This window comes from Paramormyrops kingsleyae, chromosome 2 (genome assembly GCF_048594095.1).
Source record: "Paramormyrops kingsleyae isolate MSU_618 chromosome 2, PKINGS_0.4, whole genome shotgun sequence".
Classification (NCBI taxonomy): domain Eukaryota; kingdom Metazoa; phylum Chordata; class Actinopteri; order Osteoglossiformes; family Mormyridae; genus Paramormyrops; species Paramormyrops kingsleyae.
Genome location: NC_132798.1, coordinates 17,826,042 through 17,846,430, shown reverse-complemented (window position 1 = coordinate 17,846,430; position 20,389 = coordinate 17,826,042). Strand labels below are relative to the sequence as shown.

The window sequence follows — 20,389 nt, the reverse complement described above, 5'->3', positions numbered from 1 at the left end:
CACCGAATGACATCCCGTCTAGGGTGGATAGATCACTGTTACTCCTCTTTTCAGATGTCAGCAACATTTGGTGGGGGAGGGTATGCGGCGTCATCGCCGGTAGGATACAATGTGACTAACGCAAGCAACCACTCACAGTCGGGGCTGATGTGCTGATTATCCAGGTGTAACACCCAAGTGCTAACAGGACAACCGTAGCCCAGAGAGGGGCTCAGACATCACACCTCCCCGTGAGATGCCAGGCCAGAGACGGCTTTCAGATGCCTCACTACCGCTTGTCATTTCAGTCCCCCCCCCCCCCCCCACTGTGATTTGCTTTTCTGTGCCGCATACCGCAGATTCCCGGAGAGGAGCCGGGATATTTATAACCAGCATCTCTGCGGTGCCCCGTGATTAGATTTGCGGTGTAAGTGTGCCACGGGGGTGGATCTCGAACCGCACAGGACAGGCATGGGGCACAGGGAGGCACCTGGATAATGCAGGAGAAGAAAAAAAAACAATCCACAAGCAACTCCCAAGCAGCCATTGAGACCATTTTGCATCTGGCAAGAAGCAGTGGCTGGTTAAATAAACACTCCTTAGCAAGACCCTAGATCCTGAAAGGGGGGGGGCAGAGTAAAGGAAGAAGCCTGCAAAGTCGCCAGCACCGCATCAGACAAGCAACACGCCACTCAGAGGACATGCACGGCCACGACGGACATTTCGCAAAGCGGTGTGACAGCCCCTGGGGGGGTCGGGCTCGAGGGCCCAACGGTGACATCATACTGGCAGCACTGGGATTCGAAACCTTCCGATCACAGGCGCAGAGTCCCACCCCCTGCCCCAGCCTCTGGCGTGCCAGACACCCTCAGCCGGCCATGATGTGTGGGGGGGGCGATGACCGAATCAGCTGCCATCGGGGGGGGGGAACAGGGGTCAACCGATTCGTTTTCCTAAACAGAAGCACATCTTGTGCCTGTGACACATTCCAGCTGAAATGCCTGGAGCACTTCGCTGACTCCCGTGTCGCGAGTGTTTTAGGAAGAGCACCGCAAGCAGGGACACGCACACACTCATCTGATACACACGCGCACACATTCCATCACCGCTCAACACACAGTCACTCAGAAGCAAGCCAGCAGACTACACACACCACACGAGAGGGGGGTCAGAGGCCAGGCCATAAATTGGGGTGGGGGGGGGGGGGGGTGGTTTGGGGCCATGCGCATGTTTACTGGCCAGTCACAGCTGCAACCACAGCCGCAGCACCCCTGCAGCTACACAGAGGGAGCCAGCGCAGAGCCCAGCCCATGCGGTGTTGCTGAGGGCAGGTCTGGGTCTGCTCACAGCGGTCCTGCAGCCTGTCAGCATTCCAGGACCTGACCTACACCTCCCCCCCCACACACACACACAAACCAAGACTACACATTGTACCTTGAACAGAGGGTTACAACATGTCGGCACGGCGACAGGTGCAGGTGCCGGCCACAAAATAAACAAGATCATAAGACAAGATCCTAAAACGTACAGAGCAAACAAAGCCTGCAAATAAAAACACACTTACAAGGGTCTTACTGTAACCTCCAAAAGACATTGTAAGACACACAATCGAAGAGACGCACATTCCAAGGGGGACAAGATAGAACAGTATAAAGATCTGACGTGTGTGCATTGACCAGCTTATAAAAACCATATTTTCAGAAATGTATGAATTGCGCGCAAAGCGTAACCGCTTAGCTCGCAGAAGAGACAGGAATGCGGCGCGCTGCGTAAACAGCGTAGGACGGGAGACGGGATCGCGCAGGAGAGCCGGGCGCAAACCATGCCGCGCCGCACAACCCCCACGGCCAGCAGACACTCAATGGCACGGTTTCTATTTAATCGCAGTTTTTGATCATTTAAGCGCCGGATAATGCATTTCAGTCTCATTATCTTATTCTGCAGAATAAGAAATTAAACATTTTTTTCCCCAGAGTGTCAAAATTCACACACATTATAATGATCAATACTTGCTGATCTACACCAGGGATCCCTACTGTTTCTTACCCTAAAGTCTTAAATTGTATTCTTTTTATTATCTGTAATTTAAATACAAACCTTTATTTTTTACGAACATCACATTTGTCATGATATATCGTACTAGGTTCTTCATTTCATTAATGAGGGCAGTAATTGCCAGTTAGGGTCCCCCAGCTAACCTTCGGTAAACCAGACGAACAGGTTCCGCGGGCTGAAATACTAGATTAATATATAACGCTATTCCGAAACATTGAAGGGCAAATGTCGCTCGGCCATATTCCCGTGCAATCTAGAAATTTCCATGGCAGAACTAAAAACTATAGGAATACGTTACAATAATCGTCAATAACACGAGCGAACCATTTACACATAAAGATATACCCTCCTAATAAAATATCATGTAGGGACAAAACCTAATAAAGCAAACATCATTTATACAGGTAGTATAGATATATAGCGGAGTTGGGGGGCCCATCAAAAAACGGGGTCAACACCTGTACAGTAATGACAGAAGCCTCGTTATTTAATCTCGCCATTAAATTAAAACATTCACCGGGGAATTTCATGGCAGCATTTTACCGAACAACAGAACGCAATGGGAAAACATTAAATGTTACGCATATGCAATTACTGAGAAATGGGTTTATATAAGAATCCCTTGTTCAAATATTGTGCTGGAAACGCAATCCCAGATTCGTTTGGGGTAGCCACAACTAGTCAACCAGAGCTTAAATCTGGTATCAGGATCGTTAAATAATAACGGCGAGAGTCTATAAGTTGAATTCCGTAATCAGTGAGCGGTGTATTGTGTTTAAATGACATTAAAGGGGTGAAACCGTGTAAACATCTGCACTCATCCTGAGGCTGACATCTGCGGTGTACATCGCGGTATTACTGTTATCACGGCAAACATAGGGGGAGGTTATGGGGATGAAGAAGCTGGTTACTATCCAGTTCGGTTACCGCACGGATTTCCCACATGAAGTACAAAAGCCCGGGGAAGCCATTTCCGACGACCAGACACCATCTACAGCATAGCGTATACAGGAACGCCAGGGGCACCGATTTCCTAAGGGACGGGGTTTAAAAATCACTGCAATTATAGAATTTTACAGTCGTCTTAAATGGAACGATCTGACGGATCACAGACGACCCGTGGGTAATTGGTCACTGTTAACTAGTAATCTGGCTTGTTGCGCCGCTGTCGCTCGCCACCGTGTCGCGATCCATTTTGTTCAATGAAATTCCTAGTGGGCGCTGGGCGGGTCCTTGTCGGTGACAGGGAAAAGAAAAAAAAAAGATTTGCTCCAAAATAAATAAATAAAAACGTAAGCCGGCTAGTAAATAGGTTACCTGCCTAACTGGAGAACTGCCTACCACGTAAACATCCAAACAAAGCCATACCTTTCCCACGCACACGCAATGGGATTGTTAGGAATGCTATGCCATAAAGCAAAACCATTTCATTTTTTAAAGTCTTACTCTTCTAAACATAACTTCATGCACATAACGGGTCTTCCGCCTACAACCTCATATCCAGGTATAACCAGCAAATATTATTTAGCTTGCATTCGCTCCTTACCTGCTTTACAGAGTCCTCTTTCGATGCACAGCACAATTTGCTTCCCGTCTTGGGTGAATGCAGCAGACTGCCGACACGAGCGCATATAGGTTCGGGGAAGCGCTGACGTCACTCACCGCAGCGCCCAGCCGAAGCGCTGGCGGACGGTGACGGAAAGAGTCGAAACCAGCAGCCGTTCGAGCCGCGTTACCGATGGGTCGGCGGATGACGACGGAAAGAGCCGAATCATGCCCCCGTGCAAGCGGGTTCTCCGAAAGGACAACGGAAAAAGCCGAGTCACGCCGCCGTGCGAGCCGCCTCTCCCCAACCATCTTGTTGTCTAGTAATTTATCACACGGCTGACTGTTTTCACCCCCACAAACAAGGCAGTGATTAAACCGGACCCGCGACATCTCGGCTTCCAAAGCCAGTTGGTTTTAAAGCACACAGCTACGGTCATGCAGTGTTCCTGACGCGCAATGAAATGTAGTACTGCGACTACGCAAAGGTCATTAATCGGGCATAGCGACTCAAACAACTGGAACAGGCTTCCGTTTTAAAAATGAAAGCTTTTGATATGCGTGATTAAAATGTGTGGTATATTTTAATTTCAGCGTTTTATTTTCTGATGACAGGCGAATACCCTATATTCCCTCTCCTGGTTCCATGCCAGAAGCGAAAATGCGTATCATCCGAGATATCTGACCAATGCAAATAGGTTTGCAAAAAAACCGGATACAAATCAGTCAAAAACCCCGCAGTTTGCTGTAGTATGTACATTTAATCATAATACATCGTAAAAAGAAATACGCTTTTATATAGGCTACACGGTAGCCTGTAAAATAAACAAAAAACTGCATTCTATAATACTAAACATAAGACGAGTGTACATCTTTCATCATTTTGCAAAATGATGCGGTAAACAATAACGGCATTCAGTTAAGACATTTGATATTATAATTCCACAGCAGTTTGAAGCATACTTCACGTCGAAATAAAATACAGTGATAATGATGCCAATGTGAGAAATGCAGAAGTCATTCAAGCTACTCGACCTGTTGACCGTATCTGAATAAAACCAGTGTGTCATCTTTGGTCATATGCACTAGCACAGGATATACAAAAAAAACTGTTTTCACATCCTCAAATAACAATTCTGCATGTATAATACAAAAAAATTAAAACCTTATTTAGAGGAATATGCGGACAAAAACCCTTATCATATTCTCCAAACATAATGAGAGACTTGCTTAAAAACCATCATGCATGTCATGTGACACAGGCTTAAAACAGATCCGCTTATAAAGAGCCATGAACACAGTAAATTTTTATACACATTCCCAATATCCCAGCAGCTTATAGTGCATTTTTAATTACACAAAGTAGGAGACCCAAAGCCAGAGCGTGACGCCATGAGGCCGGCTGAGATGACAGCATCCTTCGTAAGATTTGTTTCCCTGTTTAAGACCTCCAGAAGTAAGGGCTGAGCTGACCTTTGGCTGGAGGAATCTCCCGGCGTCTCAAAGCATTCTAAAAATACAGGGAGATGATGTTAATTCAGGAATATCGCAGAGCAGATGTGCAGCTGGGGGATACGAGGGTCTCTTCAGTGACCCACTGCCTGGGTTAACTGGGTCTCAAAAGAGAACCAGTTTAGCAGGACTTCGCCCTCACCTCGAGGAACTGCTTGAGCCTCATCACAGACCCCATCTGGCCGGAGCTGGTCACTGCCTCGATTCTATGGGGGGGGGGGGGGGTTGCCACAAATCATAATGTCAAAAAACAATGAGGTAGCTAAGACATGGCATGAGGGCCTGCGAGTGGGGAACCGTAACAACATCTTAGGGCATCAGCCTCTGTCCATCTCTTGTGGGCATTCAGGTACCAGGAAAGGCAAACCTGGACACGCGAGGAGCACACATTGTTTATGGAAGAGCACTTAACATATTACATTTTATTTATTTAGCAGACACTTATCCAAAAAGCATCAGACACTCCCTGGAGCTTTTTAGATTAAAGACCTTACTTAAGCACCCAACTGCTGAGTTTGGGGTTTGAACCAACAACCTTCTGCCCACGAGCACAGCACCCTAAACCCCCGAGCCACAACCCACTGCAATAATTTCACATGTCGTTTCAAAAAGCATCTCAAACCCACATCCTGAAATAAAATTCCAGCACGAAAAAGTTCTGTCCACTAACTAACGCACCTCACGACACCTGGTTTATGTCCATTTGAGCACTTAAGGCTGCTGTCACTTTGGAAGAACATATTGTTTTCATTGAATCTTTGCACATAATAGCTACCTTGCTTCATATTGCACCGAGTAAGGTATTTGCACATTCAATGCGAAAACCTGGCCAGCAGCATAATATCTGGGGCCTTGAGCAAACCCCTGAACCACAACTATTCCAGAGACACCGATGACCTTGCACTCTGACCCCAGGCTTTTCCTCACCTTTATGGCACTTTGGACAAAAAGGTCTGCTAATTAAATCTTGGGAGGAAAGAAGGACACATAGCAAAAACCAGCATAGAAGATTTTGTACATTGGGTTAGCACATGGCTATATAAAGATACATGTGCAGAACATCTCTAACTCTTTGGATATATGTGGCAGAGAAGTTACCATCTACAGCAGGCTCCCTGTTAGGGGCCAGTGAGGTACCTGGGGAAGTAGTCCTCCTTGATGAGGAAGATCAGTTTCCAGAACTGGCCTTGGTACTGCTTCATCAGGGCATGACCGCATACCTGATGGGCAGGGGGGAGAGAAACAGGACATCAGGGCTGTTAATGTGCGTATTGGCCGTACTTGTGTTCTCGTGTAACCGTTTTACCTAATCTCCCATTGCCAAAGACCAGTTCCAATATTCAAGAACAGAAGAACAAAGGATGGTAAAAATCCTCAGATGTCATTCCAGCCCCGCCCCAAATATCAAGGATACATCAGTTGCATCCTCACAAAATGAGACCAGTCCCACAATTCAGAGCGGCCCAAGTTCATTCTTGGGATGCAAGATCGCAGGACCGATCTTGCCAAGACCACAGGTACAATCTTTTCGTTCAGGGTATTCAGAAAGACCTCAGGAGTGAGACACTGGGCCCCGACAGCAAGGCCTCACCTCAAGGAAGTCAAACAGCAGGGTGGCGGTGACATCCGCCAACGGCTCCATGTTCAGCATCTGTGCCAGCCAGCGCCAACCATGGTTCAGGCCATGAGGACTTTCCTACAGGAGCGCAACAACAATAAGAACCTCCCCCCAAAAAAACCCTGAAACTGGATAAAGTTATCCATCCCTTTCAGCCTACCCCCTGCCTGTTCCCATGGGGCCACCTCAGCTGTATAATAGCCGCATATAGGCGGATCATTCCGGACATTCTCTTCAGGAAACTGTCCTGGACCTCCACTCCAGAGTCCTCCACACGGTATCCCAGGATCCTGAGCCCATCATGTAGAAAAAAAAGACACTTTCTGAAGCCACAAGCTCTTAGAACAGGAAGCAATCCTATAAAATGCAGGAGCGTACCTATCCTCAGCACAAAAGCATCTTAAACCTTAATACCGGTATTGGCATCGTTTATCTTTTAGAGCTGCGTTTCCCAATCTGGTCCTCGGGAATCTGCAGACAGTCCATGTTTTTGGCAGGGAGCTCGAAGGGAGCAAAAACATGTACCGACTTTGGGACCCGAGGACCGGATTGGGAAACACTGATTTAGAGGTAAATCCTGGTGACCTGTGCTGACCTCTGGTACTCCTCTATTGAAGTGCCGTCCTTCATGGGGGGGTAGTGGGGCACGGAGTACGGGCACTTCCTATGCAGGTGGGCCAAGATGAGGTCCCCCACCTTGGGGTGCAGCTCCCACAGCCCAACTGCCACGACGGCGATGGGGAATGCAGCTTCATGGTGTGATGCGACCTCCTCTTCACCTTGTTTCTGAAGAACAGCAAGTGGGAAGTGATCCCATTTTAACACTGGCTGGCACTTTAGAGTCTGAAGTGTGCTGTACTGAGCATGAGTGCCCAATCAATATCTTCTGTGCAGTGATATGACTGGTGTATACAGTTTGGCAAACTGCTCACTACAAAGTCTGTGGATAATCACGAATAACCAGGTCATGATTTCTAGTAAGAGATATTGCTGTTAAATTTTTCCAAATGCATATTTTTGGCGCTTTAAACATCACAGAGAGAATGTCATTCACTCCCATTATATTTCGAGAGAAGCCTGACATTTCTACGGCCGATATCTCAAAGTCCCAGCAGAACAACCTAAACAGACAGACAGCACTGGAACTACTCTAAAACACAACTTTCAGCCCTTTAAATTCAACAAAGACACAAAGTCAAAATCAAGCCCCCTCGATGACTGTAAATATCACTCACTACAAACTTCTCTGCCAGTTTATAGCTGACAAAATCGAGACCACTGGGATGGTGGGAGGCCGACACGGACTTGCCCCCCGACTGCACAGGCCGACCACACAGCAGCTTGTCTATCTTATCGAAGATCTCCTTTAGCTTGGAACCTGCAGGACAAATACGGAAGACCCTCAATGAAGACAGTATCTAGGACCTATGCACAGCCAAAAATCCAACAGCCTACTCACCTAATACATCTACAGCTTATGAAAATACTTATTTGTTCTTTAGAACTGCGTTTCCCAACCCGGTCCTCAGAGACCCACAGATTTTTTGCTCCCACAGACAGTCCACATTTTTGCTACCAAGAGATGAGAGGGAACAAAAACATGGACTGTCTGCAGGTCCCTGAGGAGCAGGTTTGGAAACACGTCACTGGCAATTGCACACCATGCTTATCTATGATTGTTTAATATCTAATACGTTGTCTCTTACACTTATGTCCCCTTTTCACTAGAGATGCACCGATCGACTGGCAAGGGACTGGAATCAGCTGATTTTCAATGTGCTCGGCCAAGACCGGAGACCAGCAAATGAGTCTCTCGTATTTCCAATAAGCTAAGTTTTACACAGAGTAAAAATGTTTTACCGCAACTTAACCCCCCCTATGGTCTGTACGGTACGAAGGTAAGAAAAAGCCTGATTTTAATCATGGTGACTAGTGATGTAAGAATTGTATGTGCTTAACATGTGATGTTGGTATTAATAATATTGCCCTGCACCTATTGTATGGAAGAGTATAGTGCACTTCAGTTTTATTTGGTGGTTTGTTAAGACTAATAAAAAAGAGAAAAAGGTCATTCTTGTGTTATATGGGGAATTTAAACATGTTGGAAAATGACATAAGTAACTGACATTTGTTTTGTTATTTAAATCTGTTGCACTTGCTCTTGTTTGGTAAAGTAAAATGTCAGATAAAGTTGGGAGGTTTGTATATAAAAATTTGCATTGAAGAAAAGCTGATTTTTGTATATATGCTGTCAATGATAGTTCTTAGAAAGAAAACTGCATCGGCAAAAATCGGTATTGGCTGGCCACAATCGAAATTGGCCAAAAAAATTGTAATCAGTGCATCTCTATTTTATATTGCGACTCTTATATGCCCAAAGGAGACCGGCAGGCTGATCTCACATTTCAGTCTGGTAAATCCCATCCCGGACCAAAGGCACCCACCTGAGATGCTGGAGATCTGGCTGACTGGGATGGTGGCGGCTTTCTGAAGCTCCATCTTCAGTTTTTTAGTCTGCAGGAAGCCAGGCCAGGAGAGAACACCTCAGAGGGGCCCTCTCTGCACCATCACACACATGGCAGACACAGCAGAAAAGCCACATCCCCAGCCCTCCACCGAGGGACAGACGCACAGCATCGAGCCTCGTGGCAAACCTGGAGGTCCTTTGTGTTGTTGAGCTCTTCAAACGACAGTGTACACTTGTCAGCGAAGTCCTGTAACTCCTGGTGCCATTTGAGGGTGCTGTCCTCAGCCTTGGTCTGCAGCCCTGTCAGAGTGTCATTGAGACATTCTCGATTTAACAGACAACAGGCTCTGTACCAGGGAACCTGATCCATGGGGGGCCAGTGTGGGTGCATTTTGGCAAGACCTCTTCATTACCCAAAAATAAAAAAACAGTGGTTCTCAACTCCTGGGGACCCACTGTTATTGGCTGACCCAATACCATTAAAAAAGCCATGTCCCCTCCACTCTCTCCTCCTCACCGAAACCCACCCGGTCATCCTCCCCTCCTCCTCCTCCTCCTCCTCACTAAAACCACTCCATCGTCACCTCCTACTCCTCCTTACAAAAACCACCCCATGATCCTGCCCTCCTCCTCACCAAAACCACTTAGTGGTCTCCCCTCCTTATACTCCTACTCACCAAAACCGTTGTTGTCCTCCCCTCTTCCAGCCACTAAAACCACTTCATCATCCACTCCTCCTCCTACTCATCAAAACCACCACAGTCTCTTCTACTCCTCCTCACCAAAACCACTACGTCCCCTCCTTCTCCTTATCAAATCCACCCCATCATCCCCTCCTACTCCAGGTCATCCTCACCTTGCTTCCTGATCTTCTCTTTGGCAGACCGTTCCGCGCTCTTCTTCTGCTCCTCCTGCTTTGCTTGCAGCTCCGCCTGCTTCCTGCGTGCCTCCTCCTCTTCCTCCCGTCGCCTCCTCTCCTGTGCCCGGGCAGCCTCCTCCTGCATGGCCCGGATCAGCAGCCTCATGTCCTGGAGAGCCCGCTCAGCCACGACCATGTCCTCCACGCTGGGGAAGTTACCCTGGTGGGGAATGCAGGTATTGCAGGCACTGATCAGGGGTGAGTTGTTCGTAAGTTCTATCTTTTAACATAGAGCTTACGAACGATGTAACATTAATGCGGCTTCGGAAGTAAGGTCCTTAACCTTTGGCTGACCCTGCATTCTCTAAGAAATGTATGGCGCTTTGGATAAAATGACATTTATTCATTTAGTACATTATGAGAAGGCAGACCTACCTCCGCTGTGGTGCGTACCACCTCCGACACCTGCGAGCAGAGCTGATTGGCGCGCGTGCTGTAGGAGGTCATGTCTAGAACATGGCTGGCCTGGTTGGGCGTGGAGGCCTCTAGCAGCTGGTTGAGCTGCAGCACCTCCTCCTGGACGGCATTGAGAGCGCGCAGCCTCTCTCGGCCCTCGGCCTGCCGCTGGCGCTCGAGCTCCGCCTCCCGCAGGCGCTGCTGCTCCACCTCCCGCAGGCGGAGGTTAAGGATCTGGAGGGTGGCAGTGAAGGAGAGCATGGCCTTCATCAGGAAGCGATTCTAGTCTTTCAGACACTGAAAACTAGAGGTGCATCGATCCGATGTTCAGATCGATAGGCACCGATCCAGACCTATTAGACGGATTGGGTATCGACCATAAGGGACCGATTCACGTTCAATACTTTAGTTTAGGAGTCTGTAAAAAAGAATAGCTCCTATTTCTTGTTAAGTCTATTTGTACAACCAATCGCATAACAGCTCTTTCCCATTTTAGACGTGTTTTTTGTGGCAATCAGTTTTTCTCTGTCAGTGGGTGACTCCCTTCTGCTGTGATGTCATGTGCATACCCTTTGCAGTAGGAGGAGTGTTAGAATATCAGATAAGAAGGTGATGATCGGGAAGTGTTCTATGCTTTTAAAAACAATTAGTAGCACAGTGATTTGCAAACTTTGTAAAAACAAAGTTTTGAGAGGTAGAAGTTACGTTTAGTGGAAAATCCCTGCAATTGTGCAAGACAACGTGAGTAATATGGAAAAAGCAGTGGATGATCACTAGCTTGGGTTGATTTGCACACTCGCTACAGCTTGTGATACAGGGAGGGTTGCTGTCGCAGCAAAGTGTAAGTGTTGCCAGTGGGAGAAAAACTGTGGGGCATTTTAAGCATTCGCCACTTGCGTATACTCTCTTGGAAAATACTCAAACTTAACTCCAAATGCCTCAAAAACTCTTAAAATAAGATGTACAAATAAAGTGGAACAGTATGTTATGTATGTTTATAATAGGCTAATTAAAGATTTTGGCATATATTTTTTCATTTGTATTTACTAATTTCAAAATATCAATAAGATGTATATGTACATGCACATTAAAATATTAAAGTAAAAAGAGCTTTCGTATTAGAATCTGTATCGGTATCGGCAGTTGTGTATCGGAATCGGATTGGAACTCAAAAATGTGGATCAGTCCATCCCTACAAGAAACTCCTGCTGAGATGTATTGTAATGTTTATTTGATTTATTTGGTTTTTTTTGGGCTACTCAAATGACCTTTTGCTTGGTTCAGTTCTATACAAAGGAAAAAGTTATTCTACAAGGTTAACATAATTAAGTGTCAAAGAACAAAAACACAAAACAAAAGCAGAGCAGCCAAATTAAGTGGGAACAGCGAGTCTTTCATTTGAGGATGCTGAGATTAGGCCCATGCACACCGTGAAGACAAACTCCTCAGGCACCCAGAACCGTACCTTGGCTCGATGTCTCTGCTCCTCCTTCAGCTTCTCCTGGCGCCCGATACTTTCCTGGGCCCTGGATAAAAATGAGACGGGAGAATGCCCATGAAAGGTGGCCCAGCAAGGTGGCTGGTAACGTGACCGACGGCGGCACGCACTCCTTCTCCATCATATCCCGCATGCTCTGGTACTCCTGTCTCTGCTTCAGCTCCATTAACTCCTCAAATCGCTTAAGCTGCTCGAACTCACGACTGGCCACCGCTGCCACCAGCTTCTCCTGGAGCTCTTGCCTCTGCCTCAGCTCGGCCTGTAGGGGGCGAGACAGGATGCCAAAAACCGGACACTCAATGCCTCTACTGGTGACTCATACCGACACGGCCCCGCTTACTAGCAGGGCTGAAAGCATGACCAAGCTGAGCTGGTTGCATCACCACCATCTGATTGGTTGAAATGCACAGATATACAGGTGTTCTGCGCATAGACTATTTGAAGGAAAGGGTATATTCTATACCATCCATCCATCCATCCATCCATTTTCTCCCGCTTATCCGAGGTCGGGTCGCGGAGGCAGCAGTCTCAGCAGGGAATCCCAGACTTCCCTCTCCCCGGCCACTTCATCCAGCTCCTCTGGGGGAATCCCGAGGCGTTCCCAGGCCAGCCGAGAGACATAGTCCCTCCAGCGTGTCCTGGGTCTTCCCCGGGGCCTCCTCCCAGTGGGACATGCCCGGAATAGCTCACCAGGGAGGCGTCCAGGAGGCATCCTAATCAGATGCCCGAGCCACCTCATCTGACTCCTCTCAATGCGGAGGAGCAGCGGCTCTACTCTGAGTCCCTCCCGAATGACCGAGCTCCTCACCCTATCTCTAAGGGAGAGCCCAGCCACCCTGCGGAGGAAACTCATTTCGGCCGCTTGCACTCGCGATCTGGTTCTTTCGGTCACTACCCATAGCTCGTGACCATAGGTGAGGGTAGGAGCGTAGATCGACTGGTAAATCGAGAGCTTCGCCTTTTGGCTCAGCTCCTTCTTCACCATGACAGACCGATGCAGCGCCCGCATCACTGCGGACGCCGCACCGATCCGCCTGTCGACCTCTCGCTCCATCGTCCCCCCACTCGTGAACAAGACCCCGAGATACTTAAACTCCTCCACTTGCGGAAGGATCCCATCCCCGACCTGGAGAGAGCATTCTACCCTTTTCCGGCTGAGGACCATGGTCTCGGATTTGGAGGTGCTGATTCTCATCCCAGCCGCTTCACACTCGGCTGCGAACTGTCCCAGCGAGAGCCGAAGGTCACGGTCTGATGAAGCCAACAGGACCACATCATCTGCAAAAAGCAGAGACCTAATCCTGAGGTCACCAAACCGGACACCCTCAACGCCCTGGCTGCGCCTAGAAATTCTGTCCATAAAAGTTATGAACAGAATCGGTGACAAAGGACAGCCCTGACGGAGTCCAACCCTCACCGGAAACAAGTCCGACTTATTGCCGCTCATGCGGACCAGACTCTGGCACCGGTCATACAGGGACCGAACAGCCCTTAAAAGGAAGCCCGGTACCCCATACTCCCGGAGCACCCCCCACAGAACTCCCCGAGGGACACGGTCGAATGCCTTTTCCAAGTCCACAAAACACATGTAGACTGGTTGGGCAAACTCCCATGAACCCTCCAGAACTCTGCGGAGAGTATAGAGCTGGTCCACTGTTCCACGGCCGGGGCGAAAACCACACTGCTCCTCCTGAATCCGCGGTTCGACAATCCGGCGGACCCTCCTCTCCAGAACCCCTGAATAGACCTTACCAGGGAGGCTGAGGAGTGTGATCCCCCTATAGTTGGAGCAGACCCTCTGGTCCCCTTTCTTGAAGAGGGGGACCACCACCCCGGTCTGCCAGTCCAGAGGCACTGCCCCCGATGTCCACGCGATGCTGCAGATGCGTGTTAACCAAGACAGCCCCACAGCATCCAGAGCCTTCAGGAACTCTGGGCGGATCTCATCCACCCCTGGGGCTCGACCACCGAGGAGCTTTTTAACCACCTCAGCGACCTCCGCCCCCGAGATAGGGGAGTCCACACCCAAGTCCCCATACTCTGCTTCCACGTCGGAAGGCGTGTTGGTGGGATTGAGGAGGTCTTCGAAGTACTCCCTCCACCGACCCAAAACGTCCCGGGTTGAGGTCAGCAGCACCCCATCCCCACCATAAACAGTGTTGATGTTGCACCGCTTTCCCACCCGGAGCCGCCGGATGGTGGACCAGAAACGCCTCGAAGCCGTCCGGAAGTCGTTTTCCATGGCCTCGCCAAACTCCTCCCAAACCCGAATTTTTGCCTCAGCGACCGCCGAAGCCGCATCCCGCTTGGCCGGCCGGTACCCGTCAGCTGCCTCTGGAGTCCCACAGGCTAAATAGGCCCGATAGGACTCCTTCTTCAGCTTGACGGCATCCCTCACCACTGGTGTCCACCAGCAGGTTCGCGGATTGCCGCCGCGACAGGCACCGACTACCTTACAGCCACAGCTCTGGTCAGCCGCCTCCACAATGGAGGCACGGAACATGGCCCATTCGGACTCAATGTCCCCCGCCTCCCCCGGGACATGGGAAAAGTTCTGCCGGAGGTAGGAGTTGAAACTCCTCCTGACAGGGGATTCAGCCAGACGTTCCCAGCAGACCCTCACTATACGTTTGGGCCTGCCAGGCCTGACCGGCTTCCTCCCCCACCAGCGGAGCCAACCCACCACCAGGTAGTGATCAGTTGACAGCTCCGCGCCTCTCTTCACCCGAGTGTCCAAGACATGCGGCCGCAAGTCCGACGACACGACTACAAAGTCGATCATCGAACTGCGACCTAGGGTGTCCTGGTGCCAAGTGCACATATGAACACCCTTATGCCTGAACATGGTGTTCATTATGGACAATCCGTGGCGAGCACAGAAGTCCAACAACAGAACACCACTCGGGTTCAGATCGGGGGGGCCGTTCCTCCCAATCACGCCACTCCAGGTCTCACTGTCATTGCCCACGTGAGCATTGAAGTCCCCCAGTAGAACAAGAGAGTCCCCGGAAGGAATGCTCTCCAACACCCCTTCCAGAGACTCTAAAAAGGGTGGGTACTCTGAACTGCCGCTCGGTGCATATGCACAAACGACAGTCAGAACCCGTCCCCCCACCCGAAGGCGAAGGGAGGCTACCCTCTTGTCCACCGCGGTAAACCCCAATGTACAGGCACCCAGCCAGGGGGCAATAAGTATGCCCACCCCCGCTCGGCGCCTCTCCCCGCAGGCAACTCCAGAGTGGAATAGGGTCCAACCACCTTCAAGGAGACTGGTTCCAGAGCCCAAGCCGTGCGTCGAGGTGAGCCCGACTATGTCTAGCCGGAATTTCTCAACCTCGCGCACCAGCTCAGGCTCCTTCCCCATCAGAGAGGTGACATTCCATGTCCCAAGAGCTAGCTTCTGCAGCCGAGGATCGGACCGCCAAGGTCCCCGCCTTCGACCACTGCCCAGCTCACAATGCACCCGACCCCTATGGCCCCTCCTACGGGTGGTGAGCCCATTGGAAGGGGGACCCACGTGCCTTGTTCGGGCTGTGCCCGACCAGGCCCCATGGGTATAGGCCTGGCCACCAGGCGCTCGCCATCGAGCCCCACCCCCAGGCCTGGCTCCAGGGGGGGGCCCCGGTGACCCGCGTCCGGGCAAGGGAAAACGTGGTTCCAATATTTTCTTCATCATATGGGGTTTTGAGCCGAACTTTGTCTGGTTCCTCACCCCGGACCTGTTTGCCTTGGGTGACCCTACCAGGGGCATAAAGCCCCGGGCAACTTAGCTCCTGGGATCACTGGAACACGCAAACCCCTCCACCACGATAAGGTGTCGGCTCCAGGACACCTTATGAATACATTATTCATTATTAGTTGTATCGCACAGTATGCTGCATTCCCAAAAACTCAGAACCTGAAAACTTCCAACCTCCTACTTAAAAGAGTACCATAGAACATCTGAACAGAATGCAAATGAACATAATGCAAAAACTATGCCAGTGAATGCTAAATCTGCTAGCATTTGATACTCGCTAGCGTATAACATGTGATACTCACAGGCGTGCTAGGAGGAATTAGCACACAGTAAAAATATAAAAAGAATAATAATTGCACATAGTATATAATAATGTACAACATGTGAAGAGTAAATAAGCGGCTCTATGGTTTCACGTCACTGTCGTGTAAATGCACACAAACACACACACACACATGCGGGAGTCTGGATATCAGGAGGAGATTTTTTCACTTGGGTAATACCTGACACCCTTAAACATGCATGAACCTGCGGGCTTAATCGTTTGAGGAGCACGGCTGACCTGACCTTGGCTTTGGCGCGGTGCTGCTCCTCGCAGATGCGGATGCCTCCTGCCATGTGGGTCAGCTGGGGAGACAGCAGGGAGATGGCTGGGGGAGGAGTTGGACTCGCGACAGGGCTGAGCTCAGGCTCGCCATTGCTCGCCTCCTGCAGGGGGTCCGGAGGAGGAGTGAGTTGTTGCCCTCGACAGGCAGAAAATTCAAGCACCGATTGCCCAGTCAGCTAAACAACAGCAACAACAGACAGAAGCTGAAACTTCACCATTTCAAGCAGACTTAATGCACTAGGTTGCAGCCACAAAAATGCTGAAAGAGCACCTGTCGAGATTCATTAACCTGAACACAAATAGAACAGCACTGATATAAACACAACGCTAACATGAACAATAGTTTATTTTCAAATCACCTGCTCTTCTTCCCCCTCTGTGTTGGCGGGAGGCCGCAGCAGGCGGGCGAGGGGGGAGAGGGGGCTTGCAGCCGACAGCTTGGGGCTGGTGGGGCAGGAGACAGAGGTGGGAGCACCAGCAGAAATGCCCGGGCTGCGGTCACGAAGAGGAGAGCCCAGGGAGCAGGGCTTCAGCAGGGACTGGGGGCTGAGTCTGGTCAATATGAGGCCGGAAATGGCAGGGAGGCTGGGGGGCATGCTGCACCCCGACAAAACGTCCTGTGGAGGAGAACAATGCAGAACATGATGAAACGCAAAACTGAGCACTACAGTTGCTCCTCCTTACCCACTGCATCGAAAGGTATAAAGGCACTTCTATTTAGAATGGACACTTAATATCGATATTCCATTTGCACGACTGCATAACAATTGTTTTCCTTTAATATCACTATTTAATTATGGATGTAGTTCAAATTATCACAAAAGAAAAAGATGGGTTTACAATGTACAAAGTGCGATGGCATACCACGCCGGTACGATCGTTATGCATGAGCACTGGAAGGGAAAACATGCAGGCACTATTCTAGATCGCCAGAAAAGGCAAAACCACTGTATTGTTTATTCATGTTTATTAAATTGCCATTAGTACAGACAGCTTTTTCATGTCCTTTGTCTTTGTAGCTGCTAAATAAACTCATTATCAAAGTCAAAGTTAAATGCCAACTATATCAGAATCTCCATTGCATAAGTGTTTGTGAAAATGTTTAGGCTAAAATCTGGGCATGTTCTGCGTTGATTGATGGTGCCAGAGTGTACATTCCTGCACGTTGGACTTGCTGGGACTAGTGTCATCATTGCAAATTAACACAAACGAAAACGGACACTAAATAAAAGACAATAATTCGTGAACTAGAAAAAATTAAAACTTTAATCTGCAAAATGTACCGCCACACCACCATCTTATCCTGTTTACAGTATCTGCTCCTTCAAAAGATGCTGTGGCTGTAATCTGTCCCTTCCTTCATCGCGACTTCAGTCCTAATCGCTTGTGTCCAAAGAGGCGTACTCCACTAACTTAATTTAAGCATGAGCATATGCCAAATTTATACAGATGACTAACTTTTGGGCATCGCGATACGCATCTCATTGATATTTTTAGACATACTGTTAATTTGCTTATGGAATTTGCGGCGAAAACAATGTCCATATATTGCCGAAAAAGCCGGCGTACATAATCTAAAGCCATGCAATGGCTTCACAAATGAAGATCATTAATATTGTAATAACTCATTAAAAATGATGTTACTGAAATACTGAAGCACTTATAAGAACAAGCCTGCTAGTAAACAGACCAGTAACCTAGTTATGCAGCACATGACAGAACGCTGTTGGGGCGCATCTACATGTCCTTGGCAAGACACACACGCTAAAACCAACGCTGCTAATTCTGACATTTGCCTGAAATTATTTATTTTTAAAAAGAATTTATAGTAAGTTAAGATGATGGACATACTTCTCATGTAACTTATTCGGGAACGACTAGTAAAACTGACCTATTCGGCTTGTTCATGATGGCGATCATGTGTTTTCATATGTTCAAACTAACCAAGTTATAAGGAACCACGTTTCAAAAACGAACATACGATCTCTACATTTGAAACCACAAGACAGTTTAGGCATGTTAATCGTTAGTCTGGCTGATAAGTAACAAACAGCAACCATGCTAATAGTTACCTCGCCCTTTTCAAGCCAGTCAGGGCTGTACTTGAGTCTCCCTTTGGGGGAGTTCTTCAAGGCTTCCAGCGTGCTCCAGCGCAGACTTTCAGCAGGCATCTTTAGCGGTGAAAATCCTCAGTTTCATACACTTTTGTAGGACATGAAAACGCCGCATACAGCCTACACTCAACCGGAACCAGAATTACCACAGACTTCCGCTTCCGGTAAAGGATTCGTAATAACCGAATTTCAAATTACTTTTCCCCATGACTCCCTGCAGTTTAAGCGTCTGAATTTTACCCTTCATTAATTTCTGCATCAAGCTTTATGATTAACGTAATTTAGTGTCAGTTATGCCCGGAGTGTACAGTTTAGTTTGAGTCACATTCATTTCTTGGTCCAACCATTTCCACTGTATTTGTTAATGGGGACTGGATAAATGGAAGGTGCAACACCAAGTTTAGTCAAATTTATGGGTTTAACTTTCAGATCTCACAATCTTTATCTCGATTGCCTCTTACTGGAGCATGTTTCATAGTTTTACAGCCCTACCGTTGTTTGCTGCAGCGTACATTTTACCACAGTGCGCAAAACTCATTTGGAAAAAGCTAGGCAAACTTAAACAGACGTGGTGTAATCAATTTAATTTTCCTGTGAGTGACAATCATGCAGTTTTGATTCCTAGAACCTAAATAGTTGAAACATCAAACCCCTTCCCATGTTTTACATCTGACTTCACTGTACGGTCATAGAGTAACCAAGCTTTCTAAAATATACATACACTTCAATAATACTTATACACTGCCAGTTTAAAAAAGGGTAGAGACTTTATGCCACATGTTTAGAGGGGTGGTGGGGTGGGTTATATTATACATAGGAAGTCTTCAGTAATTAAACATAGCTCTGGGGGCTGCAGTTGCTGCTGTCTGCCTGATCCAAGTGGTCCCTGTACCTGGTTCTGGAGCCACCGTTGAGCCTGGGGAGGGGGTGTGGAATAACAACCCACAGAGAAAGAGACACACGATCACTGAAGGACAGGTAGGGATGCAATCTCAAACTGACAGGTTCAGATATTGTTTGGATCACAGCCTAACCCCAGGAGTGCAGGAGGAATTTTTTAAGTGAGTTGGACCAAACACTGAGCAAAAGGTCTCAAATTTTAAGCTTACCCAGCCATGCTTGTTGAGGCATTTGGCATAATTTGGGCTAGAGGTTTATAACACTAAACATTTGATTGACGGTAGCCAACATGTATATACTGTTAGTTTGCTGTCTTGTATGGAGTTGCCAATCACCCACAAATGGCCTTTTGGAAAATAGCATAAGCATCAGATAGCCTTTTCTATGATGTGTTGCAAGTTTAAATGAACTGAGCCACAGAATACTGTAATGGTGCATATTTTGTGAAGACACATTCATAGATTTATTGCTTTATTCTAACAGATGATTTCATGTTAGGTCATACTTAAATGAAATCGTTAGCTTTGCTGCAATAAGACAAATGACAAATGGACACATTGATTAGTCTCAGTATAACTCACTTTATTCCAAGCACTGTAAACATCCAATTATTAAAAAAATATAAAGCTACAGAGGGAGATATCGGCAGGTGGAGAGACGCAGATACAGAGGCAGACTTGGACAGGCAGAGAGATGCAGATACAGAGGAAGACTCAGATACTGATGCAGACATGGACAGGTGGAGGGATGCAGATACTGATGCAGACATAGACAGGTGGAGGGATGCAGATACTGATGCAGACATGGACAGGTGGAGGGATGCAGATACAGAGGCAGACATGGACAGGTGGAGGGATGCAGATACTGATGCAGACATGGACAGGTGGAGGGATGCAGATACTGATGCAGACATGGACAGGTGGAGGGATGCAGATACAGAGGCAGACGCGTGTATCTTCAGCTGCAGTTCTGCCATGGTGCCACTCTGCTTGGCGCTGTGCGTCTCATGGGTGTGAATGCGCTCCTCTGCCTCACGCAGC

The 20,389-nt window shown here is 48.3% G+C and overlaps 2 protein-coding genes across 11 annotated transcripts in view; both read right to left on the bottom strand.

Moving 5' to 3' along the window:
* The window catches only part of LOC111858699 (spectrin alpha chain, non-erythrocytic 1), a 31,321-nt gene extending 27,634 nt beyond the window's left edge, over positions 1 to 3,687 (bottom strand). For all 9 annotated transcript variants that reach the window (XM_023840667.2, XM_023840672.2, XM_023840674.2 and 6 more), the window contains exon 1: positions 3,581 to 3,687. In XM_023840667.2, coding sequence (XP_023696435.2) covers positions 3,581 to 3,665 — 85 coding nt within the window. In that variant the 5' untranslated portion in view covers positions 3,666 to 3,687. The remainder of the gene's footprint in view (positions 1 to 3,580) is intronic.
* A 633-nt stretch (positions 3,688 to 4,320) lies between these two features.
* On the bottom strand, positions 4,321 to 18,601 carry gle1 (GLE1 RNA export mediator). 2 transcript variants are annotated; one of them, XM_023840849.1, is made up of 16 exons: positions 18,408 to 18,601; positions 16,695 to 16,952; positions 16,296 to 16,436; positions 12,100 to 12,248; positions 11,957 to 12,017; positions 10,471 to 10,725; positions 10,033 to 10,255; positions 9,364 to 9,476; positions 9,154 to 9,223; positions 7,945 to 8,087; positions 7,305 to 7,495; positions 6,870 to 6,999; positions 6,683 to 6,787; positions 6,229 to 6,311; positions 5,234 to 5,297; positions 4,321 to 5,089 (listed from the first exon to the last, which is right to left on the bottom strand). In XM_023840849.1, the coding sequence occupies exons 1-16, from the start codon at positions 18,504 to 18,506 to the stop codon at positions 5,021 to 5,023; spliced, it is 2,154 nt and encodes a 717-aa protein (XP_023696617.1). In that variant the 5' UTR covers positions 18,507 to 18,601; the 3' UTR covers positions 4,321 to 5,020. The 2 variants fall into 2 exon arrangements, with proteins under 2 accessions (XP_023696617.1, XP_072563163.1); XM_072707062.1 differs by lacking the exons at positions 4,321 to 5,089; positions 5,234 to 5,297 and having other exon boundaries at positions 5,306 to 6,311.
* Positions 18,602 to 20,389: the final 1,788 nt, after the last annotated feature.